Raw genomic sequence first — 20,081 nt, forward strand, 5'->3', positions numbered from 1 at the left:
TTGAAAATTAATGTGAAGAAGAACAAGTCACTAAAGCTAGGAATAAGTGAAGATGAAAAGGTGACGTTGGGTAACGAAAAGATTGATCAGGTTGGCAGCTTCACTTACCTTGGTAGTATTATTAGTAAAGACGGTGGGAGCAGTGAAGATGTTAAAAGTAGAATAGCTAAGGCTCAGGGTGTTTTTTTACACAGTTAAAACAAGTTTGGAAGAATAGAAAGATGGTTGTGCAACCCAAGATTAGAATATTGGAGGCTACAATGATGACAGTGGTCAAATATGGCTCTGAAGCATGGGCGCTCCGAAAAGCAGATGAAAATTTACTATATGTTTTCCAGAGAAATTGGCTACGGATTGTTCTGGTTACCCGGCTGACCGACCGTATTTCAAACAGTAGGTTGTGCGAAAAATGTAGTTTAATCCAGCTTTCTAGGGCTATAATGAAAGAAAGGTTAAGATATTTAGGCCACGTTTTGTGGATGAAGGATGACAGATTGCCGAAGATGGTCCTTTTTGGCCAGCCGTCTGGGGCTACACGGAAAGCAGGTCGTTCTTGTCTGGGTTGGGAGGATGTCATAAATAAAGATTTAAAGGAAATGGGAACTTCCTGGGAGGGTGTAAAGAGGGAGGCCTTGAATAGATTAGGTTGGAGGAGGAGCGTGCGTAAGTGTGCTGGCCTGAGGCGGCTTGGTGCTGCAGTGAATTAGTATCAGTAGTAGTAGTAGTATTCTATACAAATGTATTTCTATCCCATTCTATCATCCCCCAACAATTTGTGGCCAAAGCGTTGTGCGAGGGTTTAGTTGAATGTGTTCCAAAAAATAATTAGGATCTCAGTTTCTGCGATTAACATCACCCAATGACAGCATGTTCAGTTTTAGGTAAACTGCTTGAAAGAATGCTTCAGTGTACAATTTTTCAGATATACAACCATGGAGATAATTAGTTTGGCTTTCGAGAGGGTCTTTATGTTCAGTTTGTAGAGGAAACTTTTTTAGGTATCCTTGAACGGCATTAGTTGTCAAAAGAAATCTGTATGGCTGCACTGTTGATGTATTGAAGGCTTTTGATTCTGTTCTGTATTCTCTAACCATTTTGTCTCTTAAGTAGTGGAATAAACCCTTTTGTATGTTCTTGACTTTGAAACTGGTATTAAGGCGCATCGAATCGCGTAAAGTCTGGTGGCCAGGCCAATTAATCTCATTCTTGTTTGTCCTGGAGTCAATCAGGGTTCTGTTTCTAGTCCTGCCATTTTTAAAAGTGCTGTTCGGGTCATTAGGTGTTATACTCTCCCATATCTTATTAAGCCATACATATATGCAAGTCACCTTTCCTATACCGATAGACCTCCCAGTATGTCTAAAGACCTTCAGGCACTACTGACTGCTATAGATACTAGTTACTCTAGATTAAAGGAGCTATAACTTTCAGTTGCCCCCTCAAAAACTCAATTCCTCATTTTCGGTTTCCAACAACCTCCAAATATAATTATTCATGTTCGCCTTGCCAAAATCTCTGTCTCCGCTCCCCTGAAGTATCTTGCTCTTCTATTTGGCGGATCTGTATATCCACAAGGAAACTTATTATAAATGCTCTAAAGGAAAAAATGAGAAAATCTTAAGGTTTAACTGCTAGTATTAAGGGACAATTTGATAAATAATTTTGGACAGGCCTTTCAATTCATTGTTTGCGCCCCATGTACTTTTCCATACACCAAATTGGCAGTTTTTCTCTGCAACTGAGCGCAATCAAATCCGTTCTGTCTTGTTTCGATGTGTAAATATTTAGTTCTCCTATTTGGACTAGAAATAGTTTTAATTCTAGGCGGTACTGTGTTTTTGAAATTTGTGAAAATAAGAAGGAGCTTTGGATGAATTTCCGTAAGCGGTCTGGCAAAATAGTTGATTTTCCTTTGAATTGTATTAGGCCAAGCTAGAGTAATTTTGCATCATGTATGTTAGAGTGCGTTTTATATCAGTTAAGGAATGTTTTCTATTACGAGCGAAATTAGTTCCTTTTCTTTTGCTTCGTGACTTTACTGAGTAAGGATATTATTGTTGTTCTTGTCTGTTTTCTGTTTTTTTCTTTTTTCTATTTACCCCTCTAGCATGCATGTTTGTATTTAAAGGTCATAAATAAATTATTGTTATTATTAATGAAACCAAGAAAGGGAAAAATAAACGAAAAAGAGAAAAATCAAAAAGGTGAAGAAACGAGGATTTTGTCAGCCAGTGCCAGAACATGAAAACGAAAATCAAGCTAATATTTCGACAAAAACCTCCACCAAGTCTTTCTCAGTGCTAAAAAAAGGAAAAAAAAAACAAAAGCAAACAAAAAGACACTTTGAGTGTCATTTCTCCTTTTGCAGAATTCACTTCAGAAGGTTAGATTTTGTTGTTGTTTATTTGTTTTTTTCATCTTTTTCTTAGCACTGAGGACGACTTGGTAAAGGTCCTTTTCGAAATATTTGTTTGATTTTCGTTTTTCATAGTTTGGTACTGTCTGACAAAATCCTCGTTTTTTCACGTATTTGATTTTTCCTTGTTTCCTTGATAAAAAGATTAGTGAAAGAACTATTTTTAGAAATTCTGAGCTTTCAAGGTGCCAGACTTGGTTCAAAAATTATTTTTATAATAACTAAGTTAATCAGATGATAGTGGCAAAAAATAAAAATGATCAAGTTCAATAAACATTGTCGATTCAGTGAATGGGTAAAAAAGAGAATTGTCCAGATGCAGGTTTTTTACTGGTAATAATAGTTTTTTTTTTGGAAGAATAAGAAAGTTACAAATAAGAAAAGTTACAAAGCCGCTGATCGTTAATTCTTATATGTACAAATCTTTGTACATTTTTACGGCATTAATAGAATAAAAATAATACAGGAATTACGCCATTGCGTGGTGAGGATGTCTTGAACAAAAGGCGGTATATTCAAAATACAACATAGTTACAAATGCTTATCTCAGCCGGAATAGACAGAGAAGAAAAACAAATCACGACAGAATAATAAAGAAAGAGGGACTTGAGACAGAAAAAAAATCATCAAGTAAATAAAAGATAAAAAAAAATGTTTAAAGAAGTAATGCATATTTTCTGTTTGGTTTAACTTTCTCTCATACAACATAACAGTAGCTATAGGTCGATACGTCCCATGTTAACCGTCTGAGGCTCTAATGATTATTAGCCTAAACATCATTGCAAATACCAAAAGCCTCATTAGTAAAGTAAACCGGACGCACTTTATAATATGACCTATATTTTAATGAATCAAAAAGAGATAAATCTGCAATCCCTTTTTTCTTATGACATGCATTTGGGTAAGGTAAACCAGCAAACTTATGCTCCCAAATGAATCCATTGTAAAGGCATTTTCAAATTTAAAGAGAACTTAAAATCATCCATGTCCAACTACCAAGGGACTCCCAATTCCTCCCTCCCAACTACCCCCTCCCCTTTTTAGGCTTAGAATTTTTTAGGCTTTTGATAGAGCCAAAAAATTCACAAAACAGACAGAGTCTGGCAAACAAATACACAGGGATAAAAAAAACACCCACTCAGACAAACAGACAGAGGTTCTCCTTCTCTCTTTCTCTCTCTCTCTCTCTCTCTCTCTCTCTCTCTCTCTCTGTGCTGTCTGAATCTATATTTTTGTATGGGCTTTTGTCTCTCCCTCTCTCTATGCCTGTTAGATATATCTGTTTCTTAGGGGTAATGGCTTGTCTCTGTCTTTGTGTGTTTGTGTACCCAACTCTGTGTGTTTGTATGAGTTTTTGTCTCTCTCTTTCTAAGCCTGCGTATCTAAGTTGTATTTTGCTTGTCCCATCTCACTCTCTCTCTCTCTCTCTCTCTCTCTCTCTCTCTCTCTCTCTCTCTCTCTCTCTCTCTCTCTCTCTCTCTCTCTCTCTCTCTCTTTCTATCTCTCTCTGTGTATGTGTGTGTCTTTTTGTCGGAGCGGATGTTTGCTTTATTTTGTGTTTGTTTTTGTGACACAGAACATTTCAGAAATATGACAACATTTCCCTTAAAGTTTTCCAAAAGCTTCAACTTGTTTAACCATAGACTTGCTGGGATTCTACGGATAAGACCTTTTTATAATCTAGGTGTATTCAAACGTCTTGATTTAGTTCAAGAACAGTGGAAAGTAACTGCATTCGTAAGCAATTAAAGAAACAGTCACTAGTGGTTGCAGTTTCAAGTAGTTGTAGTCGCAGTTACCCTTGTGTGTAGTGACAGTTTAAGTTATAAATAGTCTCAAGTAATCAAGTTCGTAAGTAGTCCCTATTACAAGTAGTAAAATTTGCAGTCACAAGTCATCCCATTTAAGAGTAGTCACAATCGCAGAATCAAGTAGCTGGAGATGTAAAAAGTCACAGTTATATGTGAACAGCACGGGGAGAGGGGCTCCAGCTAGTCGTCGCCACAAGTAGTCGCAGTCACAGTCACAAGTCGTCACCAGCATTTGCTTTCACATTGACAAGTAGTTACTGTTTTAAGTAGGATTGAAGTCACAGTTGCAAGTAGTCAAAGTCGTGAGTACTAATAATTTAAGTCACGATCACAAATGGTTGCAGCCACAAGCAGTTACAGTCGCAATTCGCAGTCTTCAGCTGTTTAAGTCAAAATTAAAACCACTCACGGTTTGTCGTATTGGCAAGTAGTCACAGTCCCAAGTATTCAGAGCCACAGGTAATGGTAGTCATAGTCTCAAGAAGTCGCAAACAGTAAAAAATCAGGTAATCCCTTTTGCAGTGGTAAGTAGTCGCAGCCACAATTAACCATAGTCAGAAGTAGCTACAATTGAAATCACAGTCTGCAGTAGTTACAATAGCAGTCACAGGCATTCGTAGTCACAGTCACAAGAAGTTTTAGTCGAGGAAGCAAGTACTCACGCTCGTAAGTAATCATTATTAAACGTTGTCAAAATTGCCAGCAGTTGCAGTTTTCCGTCACCTGTAGTTGCAGTCAATGTCGAAGGTAGCCAACGTCGCAGTTGTCTCACTCAATCTCTCTCAATCTCTCACAATTACAGTCGGCCCAATAGCGGTTGTAGTAAAGTCCCTGGGATTTTGAAGCTAATACCATTAATGGTCCCTGAGACATTGCAGGGAAGACCTTTTATGCCCTTGACGCAAACAGTGCCTTTGGGCTTAGTTCAACCCCCCTTAGCATTTCCTGAAGTTTCATCTTAATGCCCTTAGCCTTTTTGGATGCACCCAGGATCAAAAAGTTTCCCCATTTCCAATTAAAACCCTATATATAAATAGTGTATAAGTTGCATATATATCTTCAACTGTTTTGAATAAAATAGCAATCTCAAAATTTTGAAAAAATTTGAGGGGAAGAAAGTGGTACATCTAAAAAGAATGATGGAGCTGGTTCCTTCCGATCTCTTTTCAGCATCACCCTGAAGATGCCGTGAAAGTATCAAATTAATTTTCTCAACAGTTCTTGATGTAATGCTGGTACATCAGCATTTGACAACTAGCATGCACAAGGTTTTTTTTGGTTTTTTTAACGGTCCACTCAATATTTTCTGAATTTGACGCAGGACCTTAAGAATATTTGGTGACTTTGGATCAAACACGGTCCTATACCTCAATAAAAAGCGCTGTATGTAGGCAGCGGGCAGTGCATAGCTCTCAGCTTTTACCCTAGTACTGTGTAGAGTCATTTCCTCCTAAGAGGCACAGTCATTTGACCTTTAGATCATCAAACAGTTCGTGGTAACGAATTGTAGTAAGGAGCGACCCGGCTCAATAGCAACCAAAACTCTAAAAAATGGGCTTTTGCTACATCAAAAGAATCGCATTTTAATGCTGATTTGAAATATATAAGTTTAATCAAGTTTAGTCTTACCCATCAAATGTTACGAGCCTGATAAAATTTGCCTTATTTTAAAATATAGGGGGAAACAACCCTTAAAAGTCAGAGAATCTTAACGACAATCACACCATCAGATTCAGCGTATCAAAGAACCCTACTGTAAAAGTTTCAAGCTCCTATCTACAAAAATGTGGAATTTCGTTTTTTTTGCCAGAAGACAAATCACGGGTGCGTGTTTATTTGTTTTTTTTTTCCCCATGGGTCATCGTATCGACTAAGTGGTTCTAGAATGTCGCAAGACGGCTCATTCTAACGGAAATTAAAAGTTCTAGAGCCCTTCTTAAGTGACCAAAAAAATTCGAGGGCACCTAGGCCCCCTCCCACGCTCATTTTTCTCCAAAGTCAACGGATCAAAATTTTGAGGTAGCCATTTTGTTCCACATAGTCAAAATCATAATAACTATCTCGTTGGGAATGACTTACTCCCCCACAGTCCGTGGGGGAGTGGCTGCAAGTTACAAACTTCGGCCAGATTTTACATATAATAATGGTTACTGGGAAGTGTACAGCGTTTTCAGGGCATTTTTTGGTTTTGGTGGTGGGGTTAAGGGGAGGGAGCTATGTGGGAGGACCTTTCCTTGGAGAAATATGTCATGGGGGAACAGAAATTCAATGAAAAGGGCGCAGGATTTTCTAAAATTACTATAGAAAAAAACAATGAAAAAATAAACATGGAAAAGTTTTTTCAATTGAAAGTAAGGAGTAGCACTGAAACTTAAAACGAACAGAGATTATTACGCATATGAGGGATTCTAAAAATACTTTAGCATAAAGAGCGAGGTATTTAGGAGGAAATAAATGCCTCGCTCTTTATGCTATAGTATTTTTAGTAATTTCAACTATTTATTCTACGGTCTTTCGGATTCAGGGGTCATTCTTAAACAACTGGGACAAAACTTATGATTTAGTGCAAAGAGCGAGGTATTCACGAGGATACAAACCCCCTTATATACATAATACAAATTTAAGAATATAAAAGTTTGTTACTTAAGCTAATTCTTAACTAACGTATATTTTTTACTAATAAAAACATTCGTTAAAAATTAAAATTTATAGTTGCCTTTTTATGTAACCGAAAAATTGCAGGGCAACTAGACTTTCCCCACCCTTATTTCTCAGAATCGTCTGATCAAAACTAAGAGAAAGCTATTTAGCCAAAAAAGGAATTAATATGCAAATTTCATTTTAATAATTTATGCGTGGAGAGCCAAAATCAAACATGCATTAATTCAAAAACATTCAGGAATTACATAAAAAAAACTAGTTTTTTTAACTGAAAGTAAGGAGCGACACTGAAACTTAAAACGAACAGAAATTACTCCGTATATGAAATGGGTTGTCCCCTCCGCAATCCCTTGCTCATTACGCTAAAGTTTGACTCTGCCACAATTCTGCTTTTTAAAAAAATTAAAAACTTTAGCGTAAAGAGTAAGGGATTGCGGAGGGGACAATCCATTTCATATACGGAGTAATTTCTTTTCGTTTTAAGTTTTAATGTCGCTCCTTACTTTCAGTTAAAAAAAACTAGTTTTTTTATGTAATTTAAAAAAAGGCCATCTCAAAGTTTCAAATGTCTTTGAAGGAAGGTGGCTAAAAAGGGTGTCAAAGGATAGCTGGTATCTGTTCGATAATTTGTACTCTAAAAATTGCACTAAAACTATCGTGTTGCACCTCCTAAAATGTTTTTTTTTTTCAATCACCACTTCCATATAAAGTGGTTTTGGGAAAACAACCAATGAGTAAATATTACATTGCAGCTTAACGGACTTTAAATCTGATCGTGTTTGGTTTAATGTAGCTCTTTACTTCTCTTCTCTAGTTTCAGTGTATCTACTACCATGTCTTCTCTACCTCGTTAACCTGTCACTTGAAGTCGGCCAATTCCCTGAAGCGCTTAAGCAAGCAAAGGTCCTACCACTGTTCAAATCAGGAAATAAGCAAGATATGACGAGCTATCGACCTATAAGCTTGTTACCACTATTCTCAAAGATATACGAGAAAATAGTACATCGACAGCTGTATGAATATTTAGACAACCTTGGAATATTAAGTGAGTCACAGTTCGGTTTCAGAACTAAACATTCAACTGTTCATGCGGCATACCATCTAATGGAGTGCATTAATAGTGCCCTAGAAAGGAATCTTATCCCTCTTACTGTGTTCATAGATTTTAAAAAAGGATTTGATACCGTTGATTTTAATCTTTTATTAAGTAGGCTAGCTTGTTTGGGAGTCCGTGAGAAGTGTTTGGATTGGTTTAGGTCTTACTTGCATGGTGGGTCCATCAAAGTTATGATAGATGATGTGGTAGGGAAACCCTTCAATGTGAATTGTGGAGTGCCCCAAGGTTCGGTATTAGGACTTTTACTGTTTCTTATATACGTGGATACAATGCGTTTTTACCTTCCTGGTGCCGTAGTTACATCATTCGCAGATGACACAGCGCTTACAATGATTGGGGAATCTGTCGAAGATCTTATAGAGATAACTAATGTAGCTTTGGAGAATTTATCTCAGTTCACAAAGCATAGTTTTCTTGCAGTGAATACTGAGAAGACTAATTATATGATATTTAGTCGTATTGGTAAAGTTGTAAATAACTGTCATAGTATTCTTTTACAAGGTGTTTCCATTAGTCAGGTTTTTCAATGTAGATATCTAGGATTTTATTTTGATATAAATTTTAGTTGGATTCATCATTGCAAGTTTTATCTTCAAAATTGGCTCGCGGAGTCGGTATTTTAAGAAGATTTCATAATTTTTTTCCTCTACATGTCCTGAAAGCAATTTATTATTCAATTGTCCATCCTTATTTAGTGTATGGTTGTTCATTGTATGCAAGCAATTTTTCTAGTCATGTAAAAAGGGTCCAGATTATGCAGAATAAGGCAATTAGAAGTTTGGGTGAGTATCTTGCGTATGGTAGTACTAGAGATAGTTTTAGAGATTTAGATATTTTGAATATTGATTTTATTAAATCTCAACAGATTTTAATTTTTGTATACCAGGTTTTAAATGGATTGTCTCCTCAATATTTTAGAAGTTTTTATCGATATAATTCAAATTATCACGATTATTCTACTAGGAGCTCTGATCAGCTGACTAGTGAAATCAGGCATACAACGCGATCTGGGTTTATGATTAAACATGTAGGTGTTGTTATTTGGAACTCAATTCCAGAGAGTGTTAGGTGTTCTGAAAATCTTATGTTATTTAAAGTAAGAATAAAAAATTATTTTTTGAATAAATTATAAATTATGTTGTTTAAATTTTTATCCCTTTTTTTTCTCTTTTTTTTATGATGAGAGATGGCTGTTTAGAGATTGTATAGTGTTTCGTCTTTTTCTTTTTTTTTTGCGTATTTCTTTGATTTAGAATGAATAGTTATCATTTATTTGTTGTAGTTTTGCTGCTGAACAGGGACATTTTAGGTCCCTAAATTGAGCAGTATATTATTGATTTTAAGTGAAATTTTAGTAATTTTTTTTTTATGAAACAAACGCATACCTACCTCTTTGGAAAACTTCTCAAGTGGGAATTTCATATTTTTTCAACTGAGGTATCTAGATAGACAAGGAGAAAAAACCCTTGACAGTAGCCCATTTGAACTGCAGGGAATAAGAACTTCAAAAAGACAAAGAACAGTTCATTTAACTCGGAATGACTGCTAACGACGGACAATAAGGTGCTTAAGCGGCGGTGTTCGCCTCAGGTGGCGTGGTTCTGCAGTGAGTGGCGAGTAGCAGTAGTAGATCGATAATAACCGTAAGGCATGTTTGTTAACCAAATGCAGATTTAAGTTTATAATCCATTTTTAATATTTAATTTTGAGATCCATTTGGATACTCTCTAAACTTAAAACGAAAATGATATTTAGGAAGTAGCCCAGTCTCCCCTAATTGTATCCACTAAATTCTCTAACCATTTTTTTAAAGTCGATTCCACGCCTGGGCGTGAATGAAAACCTTTCGTGGAGCTGGGCGGACTTCTAATTTCCATTTTCCAAAATCTTGGAAACGATGCTTCCAGTTTATCTTTAGTCAGTTGTGTGTTTTGTATATTTGCAATATTCACCAAAATTTAATCTTTAATCTTTTTTGTTAACTAAAGTTAAAACCACAGGTTTCTCAAAAGATTTGCAGAGGGTCTAATGAATTCACAAGCTCAAGACACTCAAAACCATAGTTAAAATAAAACAAGAGCTCTACAAAATTCTACGAATCAATGGATTGATTTAAAAGGAAAATCAAAGGCTTAATGCCTGTTGGGATATAAAACAAGAGCTCTGAGACACGAGGTTCTTTTAAATATCAAAATTCATTAGAATCCGATCACCCACTCGTAAGTTAAAAAAACCTCATTTTTTCTAATTTTTCCTCTCCCTTCATCCCCCAGATAACCGATTCGGAAAAAATTACTTTATCAAGTCAATTTGTGCAGGTCCCTGACACGCCTACTGATATTCATCGTCCTAGCACGTCCAGAAACACAAAACTCGCCAAAGCACTGGACCCCCTAACTCCCCCAAAGAGAGCAGATCCAGCCCAGTTACGTCAATCAAGTATCTACGACATTTGTTTATTCTACCCACCTGGTTTCATCCCGATATCTCCACTCTAAGCATTTTCCAAGATTTCCAGTTTCCCCCTCCAACTCCCCCAACGTCACCAGATTTGGTCGGGATTTAAAATATTAGCTCTGAGACGTGAGTTCCTCAGAACTCACTTATTTTCAATGGTGTCAAACAAGCTCCGGGTGCTGATGTAAAATCGTGTATTAATAATATTATCTCGGACAAGATGGGCGTACAGGTTAATGTTTCGGAACTAACTAAAGTGTATAGATTTACCCTTCCAGCGAATCTTACGCGGCCTGATATGATTGCCCCTGTACTCGCCCAGTTTTCGTCTAAGAATGTGGCTAGAAAAGTATTTGCTGCTAAGAGCAAACTGGCCAAATCTGGTATATTTGTGTCAGAAAGTTTAACTAAGAAGCGACGAGAAATTCTGCAACTTGCTCGTGATAGGTTAGGTAACCACAACGTATGGTCCGATCACGGCCGTATTTTCGCTCAATCTGGAAATGACGCTCGGACACGCTGACTGTGGAGTTGTGACGACATCTAATCTGATTTATTTTTTTTTTTGTAGTAGTTATAAATGTGTACTTCAGTATTTACATTCTTTCGTAGTAATAGTTCTTTAATAGGAAGTAGGATAATTTATTTATGAATGTTTTCACGATTACTACAGTTAGAAAATAATCGCTTTTCGTTGGATAATATTTTGTCGAGTGATGTTGGTAGCTGGTTGGAATTTTCGGATAAACAGCCTGCAAGGCTTAGTAAATATGTTGGAGTAGATGATGTGACTGCACCCATTATGCTGTCCGGATTCCAGACTCTCCACTGGAAATGTCCTTTAACTACTTCACATGAAGATGTAGTTGATATAATTAACAAACTTGACAGTGAGGTGCAAGTGATAGGTATTTGTGAATCATTTATTAGTGAACAGTGTCCTGCTTCGTTAATTAATTTTCCAGGTTACACACTTATTTCCAAGAACCGGTCATTGATGGGAAGGGGAGGTTAAGCATTCATAATCAAGGATGGTATAAAATTTAAAGTAAGGGAAGATTTATCTTTATGGATTGAAGGTAAGATTGAAACTTTCGCTATTGAAATAGTGACAAGTAATAAAAATCCACTTCTTATTTCATCGGTGTATAGACCCCCTGGTGCTAGCCCGGATTTTTTTCTAGAGGAATTTGAAATTTTAATATCTGAAATAAATCGAAATTTTGATAAAATTGTAATCATAGGTGATTTTAATTTTGATTTATTAGATCTTCAAGCCAAAAATTTGGATTTCCTTAATATCATGCTTTCATTTGGTCTTTTCCCATTAAATTCTATCCCATCCCGATTAACAGACCATTCTGCAACTTTGATTGATAATGTTTTCGTCAGTGAAGTTATGGTGGAAGATAGCATGTGTGATGTATTAATCCATTCTGGTTCGGACCACTTACCGCTTCTTTGTTTGTTGCAGAAGTTATCACATTGTAAAATTACAAGAAAAAATAAGATTCTTCGGCGTGACATGAAAGAAGTTAATCTGTCTAAATTTAAAAATGAAGTTAGTTCATTGGATTGGGAGGTGGTTTACAATGAAAAGGATGATGCTTCAAAAGCTTTTAATATTTTTAAGATATTCTTTACCCTGTGTTTGAGAAAAATTGCCCATTGAATAAAATTAATTGCATGAAAGCTAAACCGAGAAAGCCGTGGATAAAATGATGAAATTTTGAGTTTAATAAGACAAAGAAATAAGTTGTATTGTCAATATCTTGATAATCCATCTGAAATGATTTTAAATGAGTTTAAAGAGTTGAGAAATTATGTAAATAATTCAAAAAGAAATGCAAAGAATGAGTATTATTTAAACCGTTTGAAGATTAAGGAAGGTAATATAAAAGATACTTGGGGAATTGTCCGTGAAGTGATAGGATGTGAAAAAAAAGATATGTGTATAACCAATTTAAAAACTAGTAATAGAATTATTCATGATAAATTGGAAATAGCAAATTACATGGGTGATTATTTTTCGAAAATTGGTATTGTTATACAGAATGAAGTTTCTAGAGGTGGTTGTTCCGTCAACATTAACGCAAATCCTTCAAGCATGCAGAATGGGTTTGAATTTGTACCATGTAATGTAGAAGAAGTTGAAAAAATTGTTTGTAGCCTTAAATCAAATTCTTCTGGTGTAGATGGATTGAACCTAAAGGCTTTCAATTATGTGTCGATGCATCTTTTACCGGTACTGGTTCATTTAATTAATCTCTCAATGGTTAAAGGGCATTTCCTGTCGGAACTGAAACAATCTAAAATCATACCTTTACATAAAGGTGGGGACCCCTCAGACCCCTGTAATTGGCGACCAATTTCCATTTTACCTTTATTTAGTAAAATTTATGAAAAAGTTATTTATAAACGATTGTATGATTTTTTGGATTCGAAGAAAATTTTGTATAATGGACAGTTTGGTTTCAGAAGTAAACATTCCACTAGTCATGCAGTACACCATCTTTTAAGATGTGTTGATAATGCGCTTGAAAATAATATGGTTCCTTTAACTGTTTTTGTAGATTTCCGTAAGGCTTTTGACACTGTTGATTTAAAACTCTTCTTAGTAGACTAAGTGGGCTTGGGTTAGGTAGTACTTGTGTAAAGTGGTTTTCATCGTATTTGCATGGCCGGACTATCAAAGTTGCCTTATCAGATATATCAAGCAGAGAGTTCGGCGTTAAGTTCGGAGTGCCTCAAGGTTCCGTGCTGGGACTTCTACTTTATCTTATTTATGTTAATTTGTTGGCTTCATATGTTGGAGTTGAAGCGCTGACCTCTTTCGCGGACGACACTGCGATAACAGTAATTGGTAGTTGTTTGGTGCAGGTTGCACATAAGGCTAATTTGGCACTTGAACGTTTGCGCAGTTTTACAGTAGGTAGTTCCCTAGCAGTTAATGTATCTAAAACAAATTACATTATATTTAGTAGAACAGGTAGGTTACTTAATGATAATAATAACATTTTTTTTGGACATTTACCCATTAAACAAGTTTTTGAAATTAGGTATTTGGGGCTTTATTTAGATAATAATATTAATTGGAAAAAGCATTGTAGTGTTATTGGTGCTAAAATGGCTAGGGGTCTAGGAATTTTGAGACGTGTAAAAAAAAACTTTTCCGTTCAAGATTTTAAAAATCATTTATTTTTCCCTTGTTCATCCTTATATAGATTATAGTTGTGTTCGTTGGGCTAACAATTTCTTCTCTGATTATAAAAGGATCCAGATTTTGCAAAATAAAAGCACTCGATTGATTGCGGACATAAAAGAGCAGGTTGAATCCAAAACTACTGCTAGCTTTTCCCGGTGTAATGTTTTAAATGTTGGTCAGATTCGTGACTACCAGGCATCAATTTTTGTGTTCCAGAGCATGAAACATATATGCCCTGAGTATTTTCATGATTATTTTTCCATGAATCAGGAGTACCATAATTATGATACAAGAAATTCACAACTTTTAAGCCATGAACAAAGAAAAACAGTTCGATCATCATATGTGGCTCGTATTCTGGGGCCTTCTGTTTGGAATAGTTTGCCGGCTGGCATCAGGGAGTCTGTCACTTTATATGGGTTTAAAAATAAATTGAAAACATTTTATTTAAGTAATAGATTTTGAAGGGCAGAAGGTTTTTGATGTCTTTTTTGCAGTTTATTGATGTGGGGTGGGGGCTGAATACCGGTAAATGATATTTAATATGATTATTTTGTTGCATTTTGTTCATGTGTAGGCTATGTGTTGTTATTTTTTATATATAAGATAGGCTAGGTGGTTAATCATGAGATGTTATGTTTAGATATTTATTTATAAGATGTAAATCATAATATGAAATTGCAGCACAAGTCCTTAGGCCTTTCTTTTTGCTGCAATAATTTATTAGTGTTGTCATTTTTTATTTATGTTTGTCTTGTGGATAAAATAAAACTTACCTACCTACCTACCTTCTAAATTTTAAATTTCATTAAGGGTGATCCCGATGAACGGGATCACCCGTTCATAAGTTAAAAATACCTCCATTTTTCTAATTTTTCTGATTTAACGCCCCCCCAAACTCCCCCAAAGAGAGCCAATCCGTTCCAATTATGTCAATTACGTATCTACAACTTGTGCTTATTCTTCTAATCAAGTTTCATCCTGATCTCTCCACTCTAAGCGTTTTCCTAGATTTCCGGTTTCCAAGATTTCTGTTCCCCCCTGCTCTATCCCTCTATATCCCCGGATTCAATTCAAATTGAAAATGGAGTATCTGAGAAATAAAATATTTCTAGACATATATATATTTTCATTAAGATCTGGTCATCCATTCATAAGACAAAGATACCTCAATTTTCACTTTTTCCAAGATTTCCGGTTTCCCTCCGCAACTCCCTCCAATGTCAATACATCTGGTCGGGACTTAAAATAAGAGTTGTGAAGCAGAAGATCCTTCTAAATATCAAGTTTCATTAAGATCTGATTACCCGTTCGTAAGTTACAAATACGTCATTTTTTCTAATTTTTCCGAATTATCCCCCCTTCCCCAAAGAGAGCGGATCCGTTCTGGTTGTGTCTGCCATGTATCTTGGACTTGTGGCAATTCTTCCTACCAAGTTTCATCCCGATCTCTCCACTCTCAGTCTTTCCCAAGATTTCCGGTTCCCCCGCCCCAACTCCCCCTATTAAAATGGTCCTGTCGGTATTTAAAATAAGAGGTCTGAGTTACAAGGTCCTTCTAAATATGAAGTTTCATTAAGATCCGATCAGTCCTTCGTAAGTTAAAAATAACTCTTTTTTCTAATTTTTCAGAATTAACCCTCCCCCAAACTCCCCCAAAGAGAGCGGATCCATTTCAGTTATGTTAATCACGTATCTAGAACTTCTGCTAATTTTCCCCACAAAGTTTCATCCCAATCCCTCTACTCTAAGCGTTTTCCAAGATTTTAGGTTTCCCCCTCCAGCCCTCCACCAATGTCACCGGATCTGGTCAGGATTAAAAATAATAGGTCTGAGACACGTTATCCTTCTAAATTTCAAATTTAATTGAGATCCGATCACCCGTTCGTAAGTTAAAAATACCTAATTTTTTCTATTTTTCCGACTTAACCCTCCCCCCACTTCCCCCTTCCCAGATGGTTGAATCGGGGAAACGACTAGTTATAATTTAATCTGGTCTGATCCCTTATTCGACTGCCAAATTTCATCGTCCTAGTTTCTCCGAAAAAGCCTAAAGTAGCAAAACCGGGACAGACCGATCGAAAGAGCGACAGAACTTGCGATCGCTATATGTCACTTTGTTAATACCAACTGCCATAAAAATTTACAGAATTTAAATCTCTGAAGCCAATCTTAAATTAGGCAATAGTTTTTGCCTTAAGACCTCTTTCACCCCATAAAAATTAAACGAATAGATGGAAATATAACCTGAGCTTGACACGACAACTCTGTCTCCCTCGCAATTCTCACTTCCAGACACCTCGAAGTCTGTGAAATTCAGTTTCAGTTTCTTTCCTGGCCCCGTCTGAAATATGAAAGAAAAATAAACAAATGAGAATATTAAACTGTTTCAATGGGCCATGATTATTCAGATATAATTAAATGATATATCTGGCAGTAAATTTAGTTCCTTTAGTGTGTTTTTTTTTATAAGGGTGTGGGTTTTCTCAAATTTATTTGAATACATCAAACAATACATATCATTTTCAAAGTTTAGGGTTCTTTTACTTTAGGGCTTATGCCCCAAAATAAATATTTCTTTGCAAATTAGGACCTCTTGTCCCAGGGCTTAAAGACCTATGTTTCAAGGTCCTAGGAGGGGGAGGGGAGAACAACCATTTTTATATCTCTGATTTTGGGTGACCCTTTTTCTGCCGAAAAGAGGCGGTACTGTGGTCAGCTTTGTTCAAAGGCTTTTGAATATAATTTTAAACTAATTAAATCGAAGACATATGGGAATTTTAAGAAGGTCCTTTTCCTCAACCTATTTTTATGCATACATTATGTTCTTAACAGTAGTATTCCCACTCTACTTTAACAACAAATATAGGGTGTATGATATTGGGGCTACTAGTCCCTCAAGACGTTATTATGCACTCCTGGGTCTTACCCAATACTACATTGCACCAGTAACGGTATAGTACACCTGTTTATTAATCTTGCTGGACAGGTTAGATTTCAAGGCCCGCTAGTCGAGCGAGGAGGTCTATATAATAGGAAATGTAATAGGAAATGTTTATCTGCGTCATGATTAAGAAAGCCTCAATTAGCATGTTTTCAGGGCCCTCGGAGAAGCCCGTTTGTAACTGATGAAGACACATACGTCGGTGTTACCTATTGATGATGCACACGTGGGTGTTACGTAATGACAATAAACACGTGGCGTATTACGTAATGACAATGCACACGTGGGATGTTACGTAATGGTGATTTACACGACGATGGTTAGGTAATGACGATAAACGCGTGAGATGTTACGTAATGGCAGCGAACATGTGAGGTGTTACATAATGACAATGCAAACGTCGGATGTCGCATAATACTTTAAGAGATGTTTAATTTTCTTCAAGTTTCTTCGGTTTTTTCTCTGACCACCTTTATAATCCAAAGATTTTGATCCCCTTTAGGATTCGAAAGACATTTTCCCTCAGCGGAATCGAGCGCTAGACAGCTTTGCCAAGAAAGCCTCCTTAATATTTTGATTTGGGCGAATGCTTTCTACGTGATAACATATTCCACACGTGGAGAATTCCTTGCCCGCTTTTTAAAATGACTCAATAGATCGTATATGTCCAACCCTTTCCACATGAGAGCGCACAAGCATTTCATTGCTATTTATTTTTCAAGTATTAGACGCACCTTCTTATTACATTGTATCAATGTAAATCTTGGTATTAGTAAAATCTCATTTCAAATGAGCCGTAAGTATTACGTTTTATGTAGCAGTTTATTACCCCCCCCCCCCCCTATTACATCCGTTATTATTCACCCCCGTTATTCATTAGCCCCCATTACTCACAATAGGAATGATAAGGAAAAGTGTCAACTTCGCAATACGTTTTCTCGGTAGAAAATGAAACATGCAAACGGAGAAAAAAACGCACTTTTTCATATTCGGTCATTTCTGAAACGTTTTAAAGAAAATACCACGTTTTTTAGCCTAAGCTATTCATACTCACACAACCGTGTCAATAATTGCCAGGCCTACCCTAAGCAAACAGTTCCATGGGGAGGGGGGAGATTTTTTATTAGAGGTAAAATTTAAGCCATATTAAGAGGTATTTATCAGAGGTCTTAATGAAGATTCCTCGTTTCGATTGTTCTCTTAAGCACACTTGCCTGTTACATTGTGTCAATTTAAACCTTGGTATTAGAAAAATCACTTTTTGATTGAGCCATAAATATTACGCCTAATGCAGCAGAAGCCTCAAAAAAAAAATGTCATTTCACAATACTCTGTTTCATTTCTCGCTAGTAAATGAAACACGCAAATGAAGAAAAAGGGAGACACTTTATTGCATTCGGTTATGTCTGAGAGGTTTTAATGAAAATGACACGTTTCTTCGACTACACATTCATGGTTGACTGGCATACATTTGAGTAATATTCTGCATCGTATTTCGCATAATCTCGTTAGAGGTAAATTTATCCCACACAACGAAATATTTATGAGATATTTTAATGAAAATGCCAAGTTTTTTACTGAGTGCTAGATTTCAAACCCCTTTCGTCGAAAGAACATTCTTTTAATATCTCCCAGCTTAACTTTAAGCATAATGGTCCAATGCGATTCACGCCACCGTGGCAAATTATGGATGACATATAACACACTCACACCCTCATCATTCCAAAGGCATGTTCAAATATTTTAATGACTAAAATATGCTTTAAAATCTAATGGTTTGTATTTCAGCGTAATGCACCCAATGTAAATTACGCCACTGTGGAAACTAAGGATGGCAAACGACATCCTCTGGCGCACATTATCGCACTTAAGTATTTTCAGACAATTTCCTGCAACACTAGAATCGATCATTTAAACTTAAAGGAACATTCCCAATAGCGACTCTTCTGATGACTCCTATCAATTGAGACCAGCGTGACACAATATACCAGTCTGATGAAACACTCTAGTGAACATTATCACACCTAATGGTTTTTCGCCCCCTTCCCACAAAAATAATTTTATAAACTAAAAATGAGTTTATTTATCTGAACAGCAGAAACTTGCCATTTCATTCTTAGATAGTGATGTTCGATGGCAAGTCCCAGCCTGTAACACTCAATGTATCCACATGGCATCCTCTAGCAAGCACTATCACACATATGGCATTTTTCGGGTATTTTCCTCAAAAAATAACCGTTTACACTAGAATAGATAGCTTAAACCTAATGAAAAAAACCCAATAGCCTTTCTTCTGATGACTCAGGGCAATTGAGGCCAGCGTGGTACAATATACCAGCCTGATGACACCCTCTAGTGCATATATCACACCTAGAGGTTTTTGAACCTTTCTCTCACCAAAATTACTTCATAAACTAAAAATATCCATAGTTTTTATTTGAACAGCTGAAAGTTGCCATTCAATTGTTAGATTGCGAAGTTCCATGGCAATTTCTAGCCTCTGACACTCAGCTGCTGACACAAGGCACCCTGGCAAGCATTATCGCACACATGGAATTCCTCAGGCATTTTCCTGCAAAAATATCCTTTTACACTATAATCAACCGTTTAAACTTTATGAAAAGCCTCCAGTAGGGATTCTTCTGATAATTCATGGCAATTGAGATCAGTGCGACCCAATGTATCAGTCCAATGACACCCTCTGGTGCATATTATCACACCTATGGGTTTTTCAACCTTTTTCCACATAAATAACTTTATAAACTAAAAATGACCATTGTTTTTTTTTGAACAGCGGAAACTTCCCAGTCATTATTAGATTGCAATGTTTCAATGACAATTTCAAGACTGTGACGCTGTTTAGGTATTTAAATTAAAGAATTTGATTTTGAAAATTTATTTTACAGTTTAAAGTCATATAGATTTTACTTTTAACGTTTAGATTCAAAAATTTGTTTTTTGACTTGAAAATTTTTGTTGTAAATTTTTATTTTGAAGGTTAGGTTTCTTAGTTTTAGTTTGAAAATTTTCAAATTTAAATTTTCAAATCTGTACCAAATTTGTAAAAAATAAAATTTAAATTTTCAGTTTGAAGTTTAAATTTCAAACAATAAGTTTCAAAATTAGTTTTATAAGTTTTAGTTTTAAATTGTGAATTTTAAAGTTTTAAAGTTTTTGTTTTAAAGTTTCGGTTTTAAAGTTTAGTCTAAAAATGTTTTAGCAGTGAACTATCAGCTTCAAAGTCTAGTTTTCACTTTCTCCTAATTTGTAAGGTAGTTTTAAAAGACTTTTATTTTTTTATAAGGTTTTACACTTAAACTTTTTTTTCAAGTTTTTGGTTTTAAATTATCAGATTTAAAGTTTATATCTAAATTGTCTTATTTAAAAGTTTTAGTTTAAAGAATATTATTTCAAAGTTTATAATTTTAAAGATTTTAGTTTTGAGGCTTATATCTGAAGATTTCTTTCAA

The 20,081-nt window shown here is 35.8% G+C and overlaps 1 protein-coding gene across 1 annotated transcript in view; it reads right to left on the reverse strand.

Moving 5' to 3' along the window:
- The window catches only part of LOC136033283 (dorsal-ventral patterning tolloid-like protein 1), a 120,309-nt gene that overhangs the window by 45,413 nt on the left and 54,815 nt on the right, over nucleotides 1-20,081 (reverse strand). The window contains exon 4 of the mRNA XM_065714045.1: nucleotides 15,915-16,011. Within this exon, the coding sequence (XP_065570117.1) occupies nucleotides 15,915-16,011 (97 nt within the window). The remainder of the gene's footprint in view (nucleotides 1-15,914; nucleotides 16,012-20,081) is intronic.

This window comes from Artemia franciscana, chromosome 1 (genome assembly GCF_032884065.1).
Source record: "Artemia franciscana chromosome 1, ASM3288406v1, whole genome shotgun sequence".
In the NCBI taxonomy this organism is placed as follows: domain Eukaryota; kingdom Metazoa; phylum Arthropoda; class Branchiopoda; order Anostraca; family Artemiidae; genus Artemia; species Artemia franciscana.